General features: G+C 48.3%; 1 protein-coding gene across 1 annotated transcript; it reads right to left on the reverse strand.

Annotated features, from left to right (window-relative positions):
• Positions 1–7,547: 7,547 nt before the first annotated feature.
• On the reverse strand, positions 7,548–11,171 carry LOC100276583 (uncharacterized). The gene is made up of 5 exons (NM_001150337.2): positions 10,707–11,171; positions 10,505–10,632; positions 10,302–10,414; positions 8,648–8,833; positions 7,548–7,882 (listed from the first exon to the last, which is right to left on the reverse strand). Exons 1-5 carry the CDS (start codon positions 11,033–11,035, stop codon positions 7,853–7,855), a joined length of 786 nt encoding a protein of 261 aa, NP_001143809.2. The 5' UTR covers positions 11,036–11,171; the 3' UTR covers positions 7,548–7,852.
• Positions 11,172–18,721: the final 7,550 nt, after the last annotated feature.

The raw sequence follows: 18,721 nt of genomic DNA on the forward strand, positions 1-18,721 counted from the left end.
TAACTCCTATAAGCATTTCTAGTTTGTCTCCTATCATGGTACATAAAAGCATGGTTCTTTTTAGCACTACTAGCCATAGGAGCCTTTCCTTTCTCTTTGGCGGAGATGGGAGCCTTATGGCTTGTCAAGTCCTTGGTTTCCCTCTTGTAGCCAAGTCCATCTTTAATTGAGGGGTGTCTACCAATTGTGTAAACATCACTTGCAAATTTTAGCTTATCAAAATTACTCTTGCTAGTCTTAAGTTGAGCATTAAGACTAGCCAATTCATCATTAAGTTTGGAAATTGAAACTAGGTGTTCACTACAAGCATCAATGTCAAAATCTTTACACCTATTACAAGTTTCAACAATTTCTACACAAGATGTTGATTTACTAGCTATTTCTAACTTAGCATTCAAATCATCATTAACACTTTTTAATTTAGAGATGGATTCATGACAAGCAGATAATTCACTAGAGAGCATTTCATTCCTTTTAATTTCTAGAGCAAGAGAATTTTGTGCACTAACAAATTTATCATGCTCCTCATATAAAAGATCCTCTTGTTTTTCTAGTAATCTATTCTTGTCATTCAAAGCATCAATCAACTCATTAATCTTATTAATTTTAGATCTATCTAATCCTTTGAATAAGCATGAGTAATCTATCTCATCATCATCACTAGACTCATCCTCACTTGAAGAAGCATAAGTGCTAGTATCATGAGTGCTTACTTTCTTCTCCCTTGCCATGAGGCAAGTGTGATGCTCGTTGGGGAAGAGGGATGACTTGTTGAAGGCGGTGGCGGCGAGTCCTTCATTGTCGGAGTCGGAGGAGGAGCAATCCGAATCCCACTCCTTTCCGATATGTGCCTCTCCCTTGGCCTGCTTCTTCTTTTCCCTCTTGCTCCTGTGTTCCTGGTCACTATCATTGTCGGGACAGTTAGCAATGAAATGACCAAGCTTACCGCATTTGAAGCATGAGTGCTTTCCCTTGGTCTTGGTCTTGCTTGGCTGTCCCTTGCGACCCTTTAACGTCGTCTTGAATCTTTTGATGATGAGGGCCATCTCTTCATCATTAAGTCCGGCCGCCTCAATTTGTGCCACCTTGTTAGGTAGCGTTTCCTTGCTTCTTGTGGCCTTGAGAGCAAGGGGTTGCAGCTCGTTGAAGATAGACTCCTTCTCGTTGTTGACCACCATCCCCTTTCCCTTAGGATCCATCTCTTCGGGCGATTAGTCCCTCCTTGAAGAGAACGGCTCTGATACCAATTGAGAGCACCTAGAGGGAGGGTGAATAGGTGATCCTGTGAAACTTAAACTTATAGCCACAAAAACTTGTTAAGTGTTAGCACAATAATCGCCAAGTGGCTAGAGAGGAGTCTCAACAAAACACAATACCACAAGAGATCAAACACAGAGATGACACAGTGGTTTATCCCGTGGTTCGGCCAAGACCAACGCTTGCCTACTCCACGTTGTGGCGTCCCAACGGACGAGGGTTGCAATCAACCCCTCTCAAGCGGTCCAAAGACCAACTTGAATACCACGGTGTTTTGCTTTGCCTTTCAATATCCCGTTTGCGAGGAATCTCCACAACTTGGAGCCTCTCGCCCTTACACTTGAGATTCACAAAGAAATACGGAGTAATGGAGGAACTAGCAACGCACACAAGACTCAAAATCAGAGCAACAGCACGCACACAAGTCGCAACAAGAGCTCGCAACACCACTCAATGAGTTCACAACTCAACAAGAGCTCTAGATGCTATCACAATGAACCAAATGTGCGGAATCAATGTCTTGGTGCTTAGGAATGTTGTAGGAATGCTTGGTCTCCTACTCCATGCGCCTAGGGGTCCCTTTTATAGCCCCCCAAGGCAGCTAGGAGCCGTTGAGAGCAATCTAGGAAGGCAGATCTTGCCTTCTGTCGACTGGCGCACCGGACAGTCCGGTGCACACCGGACAGTGTCCGGTGCCCGATTTCCTTCCTTAAATGGCGAAGCCGACCGTTGGCTGCCTTGGAGCTGTTGGCGCACCGGACATGTCCGGTGCACACCGGACAGTCCGGTGCCCCCTTCCGACCGTTGGCTCGGCCACGTGTCGCGCGCGGATTCCGCGGCCGACCGTTGGCTCACCGGACTGTCCGGTGCACACCGAACAGTCCGGTGAATTATAGCCGTACGTCGCCGGTGAATTCCCGAGAGCAGCTACTTCACGCAAGCCAGCCTGGCGCACCGGACACTGTCCGGTGCACCACCGGACAGTCCGGTGCTCCCAGACTGGGCAGATTCTTGGCTGCTCGAGCCAACTCATTTCCGATCCGATTTTTCCTGTTTCCAGCACTTATACACAATACATTAGTCCATAAAACAATGTACTAAGCCTGAGAAACATACCTTTAACCTTGATTTGTACTTTGTCCATCCATGTGCATAGATTCACATTTAAGCACTTGTGTTGGCACTCAATCACCAAAATACTTAGAAAAGGCCCAAGGGCACATTTCCCTTTCAGTAAACCCATACATGTTCAGGCCCCGAAAGCCAAAATGAACAAAAACACCGGCATTCGAAGTGCCGTCTCAAACGGAACTCCGGTTCCGTCCCCATGGGCACGAACAACCCCACAAGATTGGGGAGCCCGCGGAACGATCGCGGGCCGACGGGTGGCCCGCCGCCGCCCGATCCGGCGACGACGATAACTACCCTCGCCCCGAGCGACGAAGCAGCTTCAGCAGCGACTTCGGGGTGGGTGCTACGGCAGAAGGACTCTCACCCACCGAGGACGAGAGCCAGCCATTCAGGCCGGGAGATGGAGACCCAGGGCTACTGGCGGAGTTGGCAATCTCATCGGTAGAGAAGCCATCTCCGGCCGCCGACGCCTCGAAGCACGCCGGCAGGTCTTCGCCCTTGCCGGGACCGCCCAGAGCGTGGGTGTTGCCCTCGTGATGCGCGGCGCAACCGTCATCCGGGCGGAGGACGTGGTGCTGCGCCCTGGCTGAGTGACGGCGGCCCGCCTCTCCCGGCATGGCTGGAGGAAGTCTTCGTGAAGCTGGAGGATGTCGTTCTCCCCCAGACGCCAGGGGAAGAAGAGGGCAATCGACCCCCACGGAGGCAGCCCCCCGACTCGCCTCATCCTCCATCTTGGCCTGGATGACGAAAATCCTTGAGGCCGAGGTAGGGGCAGAGGCCGCAGCCCGGCTCGCTTTCCCCCACCATCAAGCCGGAGGTCACCATCTTGGGTGACCGCCGGTGGAGGGGTGCAGCCGGGCTGCGTGATGAAAATCCTTGAAGCCGAACGATGGCTGAAAGGTACCAACTCCCACGGAGTTGCGTCCCTCCAACGACGAGGCAGAAAGACGGCGGGCATCCCCCACCCGGGGGCTTGGAAGGAGGAAGGACGCGGTGCATAAGGGAGCAAGAAGACATGGTCGCCTTACGAAAGGGGTCGCCCTCCTTTTAAAGGCAACTCTCCCTGCTTGCGCCCCCAACCGTCACGGGCTGAGTCTTCTCCAACACGCTCCAAAGCCCTCCCCTGCGGCGTGGGGGCTGGGTCCCGCATGTCATGCAGACCGGCTCCGAGCAGAAGAAGACAAACCGCCGCGCGTGGTGCACGCAACCGCCCAGCGGTTACAAGTGACCCTCCACCTTTGCCCAGACCAACGGGCGAAAGAGGCGGGCAGCCATGCAGGCGGCATGCAACCGCGCCATGTAGACGCGCTTCTCCGACTCCCGACACGCAAGCATGGAGGCCCAGGCCCACGCGTCGCGCAACCGGCGCGCCGGATGCTGCATGCAAGCAACTGCATCGCCCGCGCCACCACCGCGCCTCCTCGATTGCGGAACCAATACGGCGACTCGAGGCGACCCAGCGTGCGACCCAGCAGCGCCAGCCTGACGCGGCGGCCAACGCGGCCAAAGGAGGGCCGGCAGTAATGACGGTGGCAGGCGCGCGGGAGCAGCGGTCACGTCGTCAGCCAAGCTCACGTCCCATCCGGGGGCAGCAAGAGAGCCCCCTCTCACGGCATGAAGACAACGCGCCCGTGATCCGTTCCTCGAACGGCTCGCGCACGCGCAACGGCTGCCCCGCCAACTACTCGCCCCGTCGCATTAACTCCGCGGCGGGACAGGCGGCGCCTCTGGCAGGAGAAGCAGGCGACGCTTCGCCTTCGCCGTAATAACCGCGCCAGAAAAGGTACGCCACGTCGTTCGATTTCGAATCCTTTTCCTTTTTTCCTCTTTCTCTATCTCTTGCAACAGGGACCAGGAAAGGGGGATACCCCGAAAGGGATCCTTCCCCGTGAAGAAACCAGGCTTCGAGCCTCCTTACTGATCAGGGGTTCGAAGGCTGGCCCCCCGAAGGGTTCAACAGCCGCCTCAGATCGCGTAGGCCCTACACCCACTACTGGTCAGAGGTTCGAAGGCCGGCCCCCCGAAGGGTTCCACGGCCGCCTCAGGCTACTCGGGCTCCGCGCCCATTACTGATCAGGGGTTCGAAGGCTGGCCCCCGAAGGGTTCACAGCCGCCTCAGACGCCGAGCGAGGGATGACCAGGGGTACGTTCGATACATAACCAAGGCTCGGGCTGCGCTCCCGAGGTACCCTAGGACATTTCCGAGACCAGCGGGAGCGATCTTGTAACGGAATCCCATCGGAGGGAGGCATCGAGCCCTCGGACCCCGTCGCCAGGGGACCGGGTCCGGTAGATCACCCGCAGGTACTTTTGGGCGTGCCTCTGGGCCCCTAGCCGACCCCCAACGAACGGGGCACGGACGTCCACTCGGATTACCCGCTTGCAGCTCACCGGAGACACCATGTTCGGTGCCCATCGAGGGTAACATGGCGCTCTCCCCCCCTCCTCCTTGCGGAAAGGCGACGTAGGGGCGTATGTAAAAAAGCCGAGCCTGTCCCTGATCGCCCTCTCGCCCTGTGCGGAGGCTCGGGGGCTGCTCTCGCAAACCCGGCTCCGACCGAACCGTTGACAGCGTCAACATACCAGCCCGAGAACTTGGGCCCCGACCGAGCACCCGGGCTACGGCCAGCTCGCATGAGGGAACAACCAGACCAGCCGAAGCATTACGCAAGGCATTAAGACCTCGAAGAAGTGAAACCACTCCTCCGAGGCCTCGGGGGCTACACCCGGCGGGTGCGCTCGCGCGCACCCACCGGAACAAAATGCAACCGAGAAAGGCTGGTCCCCTTGCAAAAAAGTGCGACGAAAGCCTCCAAGCGAGTGCTAACACTCCCTTCGAGGCTCGGGGGCTACTGTCGGGGACCATAATTAGGGGTACCCTCAAGACGCCTAATTCTCAGCTGGTAACCCCCATCAGCATAAAGCTGCAAAGGCCTGATGGGTACGATTAAGTCAGGGATCAGTCCATACGAGCGACTCGATCACGCCTCGCCCGAGCCTAGCCTCGGGCAAGGGCAGCCGACCCCGAGGGGTTTCCGTCTCGCCCGAGGCCCCCCATTAACGGCGGACACATCTCCGGCTCGCCCGAGGCCTTGCCTTCGCTAAGAAGCAACCCTGACTAAATCGTCGCGCCGACCGACCGAGTCGCAGGAGCATTTAACGCAAAGGTAGCCCGACACCTTTGTCCTGACGCGTGCCCCCCGGCCGAGCCGAAGTGACCGCCGTCACTTCGCCGCTCCACTGACCGGTCTGACAGAAGGACAGCGCCGCCTGCGCCACTCCGACTGCAGCGCCACTTGACAGAGTGATGCTGACAGGAAGCCAGGCCCTGCCAAAGGCGCCATAGGAAGCTCCGCCCGACCCAGGGCTCGGACTCGGGCTAAGCCCCAGAAGACGGCGAACTCCGCTCCGCCCGACCCAGGGCTCGGACTCGGGCTAAGCCTCGGAAGACGGCGAACTCCGCTCCACCCGACCCAGGGCTCGGACTCGGGCTAAGCCCCGGAAGACGGCGAACTCCGCTCCGCCCGACCCAGGGCTCGGACTCGGGCTAAGCCCCGGAAGACGGCGAACTCCGCTCCGCCCGACCCAGGGCTCGGACTCGGGCTAAGACCCGGAAGACGGCGAACTCCGCTCCGCCCGACCCAGGGCTCGGACTCGGGCTCAGCCCCGGAAGACGACGAACTCCGCTTCACCCGACCCTAGGGCTCGGACACCGCCCTAGCCTCTGCCGACGACCTCCGCCTCGCCCGACCCAAGGGCTCGGACTCGGCCTCGGCCATGAAGGACAGACTCAACCTCGGCTTCGGAGGAGCCTCCACGTCGCCCAACCTAGGGCACAGGCCAGCCACGTCAACAGGAAGCGCCATCATCACCCTACCCCGAGCCGACTCGGGCCGCAGAGAACAAGACCGGTGTCCCATCTGGCCAGCTCCGTCAGATAGGCAATGATGGCGTCCCGCTAGCCCCATGACGACGGCGGCTCTCAGCTCCCTTACGGAAGCGGGGGGACGTCAGCAAGGACTCAACCGCTCCGACAGCTGTCCCTCCGCCAGGCTCCGTTGCTCCTCCGACAGCCACGACACCACACCAGCTGGGTGCCAAGATCTCTCCGGCTGCCACATTGGCATGTACTTAGAGCGCTAGCTCTCCCCCGCTAGACATGTAGCACTCTGCTACACCCCCATTGTACACCTGGATCCTCTCCTTACGCCTATAAAAGGAAGGACCAGGGCCTTCTTAGAGAAGGTTGACCGCGCGGGGACGAGGACGAGACAGGCGCTCTCTCGGGGCCGCTCGCTTCCCTCAACCGCGTGGACGCTTGTAACCCCCTACTGCAAGCGCACCCGACCTGGGCGCGGGACGAACACGAAGGCCGCGGGATCCCCATCTCTCTCTCGCCGGACTCCGGCCTCCTCGCTCCTTTCCCCCCTTCGCGCTCGCCCACGCGCTCGACCCATCTGGGCTGGGGCACGCGGCACACTCACTCGTCGGCTTAGGGACCCCCCGGTCTCGAAACGCCGACAACTAGCAATATAGCGTTGATTCACCTTTCTTTACCTTTTGTCACATTACATGTATTAAAGAAAAGAGAATACAAACATAGACACTCATATACATGTAGCACACTGCACACTATCTATAAAGCGATTGACAGGTCTTAAAATCAACAGTAACTACAAACGCTTCATTGTTGATTGACATGTGACCTGCCACTAAAAGATAACAATGAAAAAACTAAGATAAATCTAGAGAAATACGAACACGAGCACCAAATCAGAAACTTATGGTGTGTTTGGTTTGTAGAGTCACTTTATGCTTCATGAGGTGATGCATCATAAGTTAATTCCATCAATTTTGGTGGAATCAACCGACTCATCATGTATATATTAATTATTAACTTATGAGGAATGAGTGATGATGAATTAACCCATTCTATTCTACAAACCAAATAAAAAAGTGAAGAGTGAGAAGAAGATAGATCACTTCATTCCTCAAACCAAACACACTATTAAAGAGTGGGCAAACTCCGCCACAAGAAACCTAACCATTTGATTTAAGCTTAATTTTCTTATATCAAGTCCACAACGGCCGATGGACTGAGCAAAATGGTGTGGCAACACGCTATTTTTCTAGTTGAGTCGATAGCAATGCAAAGTGTTGAACAAGAGGCAACGGTCTTATCGATTAGGATTTGTTAAGCTGGATACAATTTTACAAGTGGAAGATCAGGAATATGAGTACATCTTATGAATATAATATAATATACTAAACCAACATCGCGGGCGTGTTATTGCCAAACATTTTTTTTGGGTTCGGCAAATGCTCCAAACTAGGTTTTAGCCTGCTCTTCTTCACCTTCAAAATTGTACTTACACAATAGACACAGATGGCTGAACCTGATGATTGCGGATACCAGAGCGGAACAATGCCCTTCTTACCTTCTATAGGCTTCAGCCTTCAGATGTCACCACCTCCGCACCAGCGATGTGAGTAGCTGCAAGACACCAGCAAAATGAGAAGCAGCTCACAGGAACGAGGACAACTGCTTACTGAAGAAGTGAAGAACAAAGTAAAGCTTGTACATATTACACTTAATTAGGTCATAAACAATAACCAATATCGTTCAGTTTTTATCCTATTAGTTTAAGAACTGTTCCAAGTTCCTACCTTGTGGCAAACATGAGTCTCCATTCATATCACATACGAATCATAATACAGCAATGATTTCTCTTGCATATAATGTTGATTCATTTTGTAAATAATGAGTAATACAATCCGGTTGATCATCTTCTCCTAGTCCTGACTCTATTGCAAATATGACCTCCTCTGTTCATAAGAAGCTTTGATAATAACATTGTAATGAGCTGAGGGAAAGGGAAGGTCATCCAAATGGCAAGCAGCTAATAGTCTAATAGTTTGGTGGAAAAAAAAAACTTTTATGTGTTATATTCATGAAAAATTAAATTAGATTCCATTTTCCATGCCATTGTATTATTTGAACAATGAGAGCACATAAATTTTAAAAACGATGTGCAACTGCATACATTTGTGATTACGTACTAGATCTGGAATTGTATCTAGTTATGTTTACAGCACAACAAAAGAGATCCCAAACTTTCTTCGAGCTAAAACTAGATACTGTTGGTCAAATATATCATATATGTGCCAAATGTGCCTATGTTTCATGTTTCATAACAGATTCGAAATATTACAATGGCAAAGTTTTCAGGGACGCCTTTCAGTTCGTGAAACTACTGACCTCAAAAAGCTCAAAAGGACTTCCACGCCGGTAGACATCATCCTGCTGCTTTTGCTGGTTGGAAAACAGTTGTGATACCAAAGCACGCCATGCAGTTAACAAGACCCCTGTACTTCCCATGGTTACCAAGATAAAAGGAGTTGGTGGAAGATGACCAGACGTCACTGCTCGGATAGCAAGTCCCAACTAACACGAGAAAGAGAATCATCATAAACGTCAAGCATTATCCATCAGAAAACACACCGACTCTAGTTAATGAGACATGAAAATGTTGTAAAGATCAGATCATAAGTAAATGCAGTTGTCATTTATGAATGTACAAGACCACATGGGAAAAACAGTGGTGCCTGCTTTTAATAAAAAACCTGGGACAGTTCATCAATTTAACTTTTATGCAAGATCTACTAGAAAAGCATAGTTTCTCTTGCTACTCAAATCACTATGTTGAAGGGCTGAAGCATGTTAGTTGCGATTTAACAATATTGTATGACTGGCACTACACAAATGAAACAACCAATGGTTAGACCTTGAGTAATGGATCATCTTATAATAGAAAAAATAATTTGCTCCAAATACTAGAGTAAATCACCCAATAGTATAGCTAGGAGACACAAGCAATAATCTGTTTGGATCACTTGTTCAACTAATTAAAAACATCTAGATTTGTTTAGCAAGATTTGTTTAAGAAATTCACATGTTTCGTAGAGCTAGGTATCTGTAGCTTCGGACAACCTTGGATCTGGAGCAGGAGGTGTGCTGGTTGCAATTACATTACTGATGACTCCTTTTGTATAGTTTGGACTAGATATAGGGCTTGTTTGTTTCAGCTTTTTTACGAGCTTTTGTGAGAATCTAGCTGTGGGGAGAATCTGAGTATTGTGGAGATTACGTGTGGAGGAAGATAAATGGGTCCATAGAGTTTAGGATCTTGAAAGTGACGGATTCCTACTATCGCGACGACTCGACCGAATTTGTGTTCACATTGATTTTGGACGGTTTTCAATAAAGCGATTCTCACAAAAACGGTCTGAAAAACAAGGTGTTTGACAGTCCGCATCAGCTTATGGCGGCCAGAAGCTGCAAAAAGGCTGAAACAAACAGGCCCATAATTATTCAAACTATTTTAGTTTAGTCTACAAACTGCAGAATCAACATCGATCTCAAAGCTAGAGATGTACCAAACGGCTCCTTAGTAATGCCTACTAAACCTTATAAAAAGAAGTAGGTTTCTTATTAATAAAGCATTCAAGCATGTCGGAATTTAGTTGACTATCACCCAAGAGATTCATATGTAATGGAAACAGACAAGAGAACAAAATAGCCAAATACATAGAACAAATAATTGCATGAATAGATGAGACACAGAAATAAATGTAGTTTGTGATGTATTTGATTAAAAAAAGTTATATAATGTACAAGTGAAAGGCAGATGCACTCATGCAAGCAACAGACAGCAATAATGAACAATAGAAGATGGTGTTGTGTGCAAGCACGGTTGGCAAAAAAAACAGAAGATGGTGTTAGATGGGTCAAAAATCAGAAGGCCTCAGCTTACAAAAACGTTATTGACCTTGGGTAAAAAACAACAAGAACCAAGATAACATTTCATCCTGGCTCATGCTTGAAACAGTAGAATTAAAGAATTGAAAGTTACCGGTATCCCAACAGCCCATGATTTAGCTGCGGTGATAACCGCGCTTCCGACGCCATTGCGCCCTTTGGCATCATCGCCAAATCCGCCAAGAAGGTAGGCGCTCAGCAGCCACCCTGTAGAAGACCCAAATCCATGAGCAAACCATCTATTCGCGCGTCAGATGAGCAGCAACCCTAAAAAGGCTCTATTTCCGATTCCCTAACCAGCAATGAAGGGGTCGGCCGTCTTGAACGTCTCGGCGTCGAGGACGGGCAGGCCATGGCTGAACCTTCCAATCGCAGAGAACAGCAGAAGGCAGAACACGTCCCCGCCGGCCAGAAGACCCAGCTTCCTGCGAACGAACGCGGTCCAAGCAATGAGACCACGGGAATGGGAAGGGCGCGTGTGACAGGATAAGGTTCGTACGCGTAGGAGACGAGCTTGGACTCGGCGGCCGCATCCCCGGGCTTCTCAATCTGGATGACGCCCTCGAGCGGCACGCCGTCGTCGGCGACGCGGACAAGGACCGGGTCCTCGGTGGAGGAGGCGGAGGGGCCCTCGCCCGCGGCGGCTGGGGTCGGCGCGGCGCGGCGCGGGGCTTGGTCGGCGCCAGCGCCGGAGAGCGCCAGGCGGCGGCGCAGGAGGCGAGGGTTGGCGAAGAGCGGGTAGGGGTTGGTGGTGGACGGCCCCGGCGGCTTCGACGGCAGCCGCCGCGCGGAGAGGGAGCCGTTCGCTGCCTGACTCACGAGCAGCATCCTCGCAGGTGAGGAGGTGGGACCAGTGGTGCCTGGAGGTGGAGGTGGGGAGGGGGCCTGGGAGGGAGGGAGGTTGGGATTTGCACCTGGATTTGGGTGGCCTATCTAAATTTTGGTTTTCGACGGTCATAAAATTAGAAACGGGGGAACGGGCAGGCGACGGGGTCGCAACTCGCAAGTCGGAACGAACCACGAACCCACGATGGCGTGCACGAGATTTCCAAAATTTTGATTTATTATATTTATTCTTTCGTCTCAGGACGGATTTTCAAAAAAGTAATGTATTTCATAGTTCCTTGGCTTTGACGAAGACGAGTTTTAGCGGAAAAAGCTAGGTAGCTTCTAAATGAAATAATATTTGTTCAGACCGTTGGTTTGTGCAGATCTGGATCCAATTCAAAATAGACCTATGTTTAGTTTTTTTTAGGATGGAAAAAGAGCCGGCTCATTAATAAAATGTCATATATAATTTTTTGAAGATGTGGCAAGCCATTTAATAAGAGGGAGAAAAATTATATCTTAAACAAGTAGGGGTGAAAACGGGTGGATACGGACGGATAATAGCTCATCCTATATCCTACCCTAATGTATTTAAAACGGATTCGGGATCGGATACGGATAGTTAGAAACGGGACGAATACGGATACAGCGACCGGATATTTATCCGGGCGGATAAGTGACAGATACAGATATTATTTGATCGGATATCGGATACTTGTCGGATAATGCATTAATTGGTTATCATAAAATATTCTTGTTCGACCACGAAATTGCAAGTAAATTAATACTAATAAACATTTAATAAAAGATAATCTCAAGTTCCCACATAAAAATGGTAAAGTGAATTATTGATTATGTTGAAAATTGGATACTTAGAGTGATTTCACGTGTAACTCATGCAATAAGAGGAAATAAAATAGAAGAAACGTTGACATCCTGTGGATTTTATGGTCTCATTATTTTTTATGACTATTGAAAGTCGCCTAGAGGGGGGGTGAATAGGGCGAAACTGAAATTTACAAATATAAACACAACTACAAGCCGGGTTAGCGTTAGTAATAAAGAAACGAGTCCGCGAGAGAGGGCGCAAAACAAATCCCAAGCGAATAAGCAAGTGAGACACGGAGATTTGTTTTACCGAGGTTCGGTTCTTGCAAACCTACTCCCCGTTGAGGAGGCCACAAAGGCCGGGTCTCTTTCAACCCTTCCCTCTCTCAAACGGTCCCTCGGACCGAGTGAGCTTTTCTTCTTCTCAATCAAACGGGAACAAAACTTCCCCGCAAGGGCCACCACACAATTGGTGCCTCTTGCCTTGGTTACAATTGAGTTTTGATCACAAGAACAAGTGAGAAAGAAAGAAAGCGATCCAAGCGCAAGAGCTCAAAAGAACACGGCAAATCTCTCTCGCTAGTCACTAAAGGCTTGAGTGGAGTTGGAGAGGATTTGATCTCTTTGGTGTGTCTAGAATTGAATGCTAGAGCTCTTGTAGTAGTTGAGAGGTGGAAAACTTGGATGCAATGAATGGTGGGGTGGTTGGGGTATTTATAGCCCCAACCACCAAATGTGGCCGTTGGGAGGCTGTCTGCTCGATGGCGCACCGGACAGTCCGGTGCACACCGGACAGTCCGGTGCCCCCTGCCACGTCATCACTGCCGTTGGATTCTAGCCGTTGGAGCTTCTGACTTGTGGGCCCGCCTGGGTGTCCGGTGCACACCGGACATGTACTGTTTGATGTCCGGTGCACCGGTATGGGCACGTCTGCCATCTGCGTGCGCAGAGCGCGCATTTATTGCGCGGCAGAGAGCCGTTGGCGCGGAGATAGCCGTTGCACCGGAGTCGCACCGGACAGTCCGGTGCACACCGGACAGTCCGGTGAATTTTAGTGGACGAGCCGCTGGCTTTTCCCGAAGCTGGCGAGTTCCTGAGGCCGACCTCCCTTGGCGCACCGGACACTGTCCGGTGTACACCGGACAGTCCGGTGAATTATAGCCGAGTCGCCTCAGTGAATTCCCGAAGGTGGCTAGTTTGAGTCTGAGTCCCCCTGGTGCACCGGACATGTCCGGTGGCGCACCGGACAGTCCGGTGCGCCAGACCAGGGGTGCCTTCGGTTGCCCCTTTTCTCCTTTGTTGAATCCAAAACTTGGTATTTTTAATTGCTGAGTGTGAACCTTTTACACCTGTATAATCTATACACTTGGGCAAACTAGTTAGTCCAATTATTTGTGTTGGGCAATTCAACCACCAAAATTAATTAGGGACTAGGTGTAAGCCTAATTCCCTTTCAATCTCCCCCTTTTTGGTGATTGATGCCAACACAAACCAAAGCAAATAGAGAAGTGCATAATTGAACTAGTTTGCATAATGTAAGAGTAAAGGTTGCTTGGAATTGAGCCAATATAAATACTTACAAGATATGCATGGAATGTTTCTTTCTTTATTTAGCATTTTGGACCACGTTTGCACCACATGTTTTGTTTTTGCAAATTCTTTTTGTAAATCCATTTCGAAGATCTTTTGCAAATAGTCAAAGGTAAATGAATAAAATTTTTGCAAAGCATTTTCAAGATTTGAAATTTTCTCCCCCTGTTTCAAATGCTTTTCTTTTGACTAAACAAAACTCCCCCTAAAGGAGATCCACCTCTTAGTGTTCAAGAGGGTTTTGATATACATTTTTGAAAAACCTAATTTTCTTTTCCTTTTGAACACAATAGGATACCAATTGAAAAATACTTTTGGAAAGCACTAAGTTTTTGAAATTGGTGGTGGTGCGGTCCTTTTGCTTTGGGCTCCTTTCTCCCCCTTTTTGGCATGAATCGCCAAAAACGGAATCATTAGAGCCCTCGAAGTGCTATCTTCCCCTTTGGTTATAAATAAATGAGTTAAGACTATACCAAAGGCGAAGTCCTTTTCCTGGATGCTCATTTCTCCCTAAGGAATAGAGAGTTGCTTGGAGTGATGGCGAAGTATGAGTTACGGAGTGGAAGCCTTTGTCTTCACCGAAGACTCCAATTTCCTTTCAATATACCTATGACTTGGTTTGAAATAGACTTGACAACACATTAGTCATAGCATATAAAAGAGACATGATCAAAGATATATAAAAGAGCAATGTGTGCAGTTTTAACAAAAGAAGTTCCTAGAATCAAGAATATTGAGCTCATGCCTAAGTTTGTTAAAAGATTGTTCATCAAGAGGCTTGGTAAAGATATCGGCTAATTGATCTTTAGTATTAATGTATGAAATTTCGATATCTCCCTTTTGTTGGTGATCCCTAAGAAAATGATACCGGATGGCTATGTGTTTAGTGCGGCTATGCTCGACGGGATTGTCGGCCATTTTGATTGCACTCTCATTATCACATAGCAAGGGAACTTTGGTCAATTTGTAACCGTAGTCCCGCAGGGTTTGCCTCATCCAAAGCAATTGCGCGCAACAATGGCCTGCGGCAATGTACTCGGCTTCGGCGGTGGAAAGAGCGACCGAATTTTGCTTCTTTGAAGCCCAAGACACCAAGGATCTTCCCAAGAACTGGCAAGTCCCCGATGTGCTCTTTCTATTGATTTTACACCCCGCCCAATCGGCATCCGAATAACCAATCAAATCAAATGTGGATCCCCTAGGATACCAAAGCCCAAACTTAGGAGTATAAGCCAAATATCTCAAGATTCGTTTTACGGCCGTAAGGTGAGCTTCCTTAGGGTCGGCTTGGAATCTTGCACACATGCATACAGAAAGCATAATATCTGGTCGAGATGCACATAAATAGAGTAAAGAGCCTATCATCGACCGGTATACCTTTTGATCCACGGACTTACCTCCCGTGTCGAGGTCGAGATGCCCATTAGTTCCCATGGGTGTCTTGATGGGTTTGGCATCCTTCATCCCAAACTTGGTTAGAATGTCTTGAGTGTACTTTGTTTGGCTGATGAAGGTGCCCTCTTGGAGTTGCTTTACTTGGAATCCTAAGAAATACTTCAACTCCCCCATCATAGACATCTCGAATTTCTGTGTCATGATCCTACTAAACTCTTCACATGTAGATTCGTTAGTAGACCCAAATATAATATCATCAACATAGATTTGGCATACAAACAAATCATTTTTGAGAGTTTTAGTAAAGAGTGTAGGATCGGCCTTTCCGACTTTGAAGCCATTAGCAATAAGGAAATCTCTAAGGCATTCATACCATGCTCTTGGGGCTTGCTTGAGCCCATAAAGCGCCTTAGAGAGCCTATAGACATGGTTAGGGTACTCACTGTCTTCAAAGCCGGGAGGTTGCTCAACATAGACCTCTTCCTTGATTGGTCCGTTGAGGAAGGCACTTTTCACGTCCATTTGATAGAGCTTAAAGCCATGGTAAGTAGCATAGGCCAATAATATGCGAATTGACTCAAGCCTAGCTACGGGTGCATAGGTTTCACCGAAATCCAAACCTTCGACTTGTGAATACCCTTTGGCCACGAGTCGAGCTTTGTTCCTTGTCACCACACCATGCTCATCTTGCTTGTTGCGGAAGACCCATTTGGTTCCTACAACATTTTGGTTAGGACGTGGAACTAAATGCCATACCTCATTCCTAGTGAAGTTGTTGAGCTCCTCTTGCATTGCCACCACCCAATCCGAGTCTTGGAGAGCTTCCTCTACCCTGTGTGGCTCAATAGAGGAAACAAAAGAGTAATGTTCACAAAAATGAGCAACCCGAGATCGAGTAGTTACCCCCTTATGAATGTCGCCGAGGATTGTGTCGACGGGGTGATCTCGTTGTATTGCTTGGTGGACTCTTGGGTGTGGCGGCCTTGGTTCTTCCTTATCCTCCTTTTCTTGATCAATTGCATCTCCCCCTTGATCATTGCCATCATCTTGAGGTGGCTCATCTTCTTGATTTTGCCCTTCATCAACTTGAGCTTTATCCTCATTTTGATTTGGTGGAGATGCTTGCATGGAGGAGGACGGTTGATCTTGTGCACTTGGAGGCTCTTCGGATTCCCTAGGACACACATCCCCAATGGACATGTTCCTTAGTGCGATGCACGGAGCCTCTTCATTACCTATTTCATCAAGATCAACTTGCTCTACTTGAGAGCCGTTAGTTTCATCAAACACAACGTCACATGAGACTTCAACTAGTCCAGTGGACTTGTTAAAGACCCTATATGCCCTTGTGTTTGAGTCATAACCAAGTAAAAAGCCTTCTACAGTTTTAGGAGCAAATTTAGATTTTCTACCTCTTTTAACAAGAATAAAGCATTTGCTACCAAAAACTCTAAAGTATGAAATGTTGGGCTTTTTACCGGTTAGGAGTTCATATGATGTCTTCTTGAGGATTCGGTGAAGATATAACCGATTGATGGCGTAGCAGGCGGTGTTGACCGCTTCGGCCCAAAACCGGTCCGGTGTCTTGTACTCATCAAGCATGGTTCTTGCCATGTCCAAAAGAGTTCGATTCTTCCTCTCCACTACACCATTTTGTTGAGGTGTGTAGGGAGAAGAGAACTCATGCTTGATGCCCTCCTCCTCAAGGAAGCCTTCGATTTGAGAGTTCTTGAACTCCGTCCCGTTGTCGCTTCTTATTTTCTTGATCCTTAAGCCGAACTCATTTTGAGCTCGTCTCAAGAATCCCTTTAAGTTCTCTTGGGTTTGAGATTTTTCCTGTAAAAAGAATACCCAAGTGAAGCGAGAATAATCATCCACAATAACTAGACAGTACTTACTCCCGCCGATGCTTATGTAAGCAATCGGGCCGAATAGATCCATGTGTAGGAGCTCCAGTGGCCTGTCGGTCGTCATGATGTTCTTGTGTGGATGATGGGTTCCAACTTGCTTCCCTGCTTGGCATGCGCTACAAATCCTGTCTTTCTCAAAATGAACATTTGTTAATCCTAAAATGTGTTCTCCCTTTAGAAGCTTGTGAAGATTCTTCATCCCAATATGGGCTAGTCGGCGGTGCCAGAGCCAACCCATGTTAGTCTTAGCAATTAAACAAGTGTCGAGTTCAGCTCTATCAAAATCTACCAAGTATAGCTGACCCTCTAACACTCCCTTAAATGCTATTGAATCATCACTTCTTCTAAAGACAGTGACACCTACATCAGTGAATAGACAGTTGTAGCCCATTTGACATAATTGGGATACGGAAAGCAAATTGTAATCTAAAGAATCTACAAGAAAAACATTGGAAATGGTATGGTCAGGTGATATAGCAATTTTACCCAATCCTTTGACCAAACCTTGATTTCCATCCCCGAATGTGATAGCTCGTTGGGGATCTTGGTTTTTCTCATATGAGGAGAACATCCTTTTCTCCCCGGTCATGTGGTTTGTGCACCCGCTGTCGAGTATCCAACTTGAGCCCCCGGATGCATAAACCTACAAAACAATTTTAGTTCTTGACTTTAGGTACCCAAACGGTTTTGGGTCCTTTGGCATTAGACACAAGAACTTTGGGTACCCAAACACAAGTCTTTGACCCCTTGTGTTTGCCCCCAACAAACTTGGCAACGATTTTGCCGGATTTGTTAGTCAAAACATAGGATGCATCAAAAGTCTTAAATGAAATGCTATGTTCATTTGATGCATTTGGAATTTTCTTCTTAGGCAACTTGGCATGGGTTGGTTGCCTAGAACTAGATGTCTCACTCTTATACATAAAAGCATGATTAGAGCCAGAGTGAGACTTCCTAGAATGAATTTTCCTAATTTTGTCCTCGGGATAACCGGCAGGGTATAAAATGTAACCCTCGTTATCCTGAGGCATGGGAGCCTTGCCCTTAACAAAATTTGACAATCTTTTAGGAGGGGCACTAATTTTGACATTGTCTCCCCTTTGGAAGCCAATGCCATCCTTAATGCCAGGGCGTCTCCCATTATAAAGCATGCTACGAGCAAATTTAAATTTCTCATTTTCTAAGTTGTGCTCGGCAATTTTAGCATCAAGTTTAGCTATATGATCATTTTGTTGCTTAATTAAGATCATGTGATCATGAATAGCATTAACATCAATATCTCTACATCTAGTGCAAATAGAAACATGCTCAATATTAGATGTAGAGGGTTTGCAAGATTTAAGTTCTACAACCTTAGCATGCAACATTTCATTCTTAGTTCTAAGGTCGGAAATGGTAGTATTGCAAACATCAAAATCTTTAACCTTAGCAATCAAATTTTCATTCTCTAATCTAAGGCTAGCAAGAGAAATGTTTAATTCTTCAATCCTAGCAAGCAAATTATCATTATTATCTCTAGGATTGGGAATTGAAACATTACAAACATGAGAATCAACCTTAGCATTTAAATTAGCATTTTCATTTCTAAGGTTGTCAATTATCTCACGGCAAGTGCTCAACTCACTAGATAATTTTTCACATTTTTCAACTTGTAAAGCGTAAGCATTTTTAACCTTAACATGTTTCTTATTTTCCTTAATTAGGAAGTCCTCTTGGGAGTCCAAGAGATCATCCTTCTCATGGATGGCACTAATTAGTTCATTTAATTTCTCCTTTTGTTCCATGTTAAGGTTGGCAAAAAGAGTTCGCAAATTATCTCCCTCACCACTAGCATTATCATCACTAGAAGACTCATATTTAGTGGAGGAGTTAGATTTAACCTTCTTCTTTTTGCCGTCCTTTGCCATGAGGCACTTGTGGCCGACGTTGGGGAAGAGGAGTCCCTTGGTGACGGCGATGTTGG

This window comes from Zea mays, chromosome 1, assembly GCF_902167145.1.
Source record: "Zea mays cultivar B73 chromosome 1, Zm-B73-REFERENCE-NAM-5.0, whole genome shotgun sequence".
Classification (NCBI taxonomy): Eukaryota; Viridiplantae; Streptophyta; class Magnoliopsida; order Poales; family Poaceae; genus Zea; species Zea mays.

What these genes read in the sequence shown, in the direction of transcription:
- LOC100276583 (NM_001150337.2), bottom strand. Translation starts at nt 11,035, where the DNA reads ATGCTGCTCGTGAGTCAGGCAGCGAACGGCTCCCTCTCCGCGCGGCGG. An exon ending in GGCCGACCCCTTCATTGCTG is followed by an intron (nt 10,415 to 10,504) that starts GTTAGGGAATCG and finishes GGTCTTCTACAG; the next exon opens with GGTGGCTGCTGAGCGCCTAC. An exon ending in CATGGGCTGTTGGGATACCG is followed by an intron (nt 8,834 to 10,301) that starts GTAACTTTCAAT and finishes TTCTCGTGTTAG; the next exon opens with TTGGGACTTGCTATCCGAGC.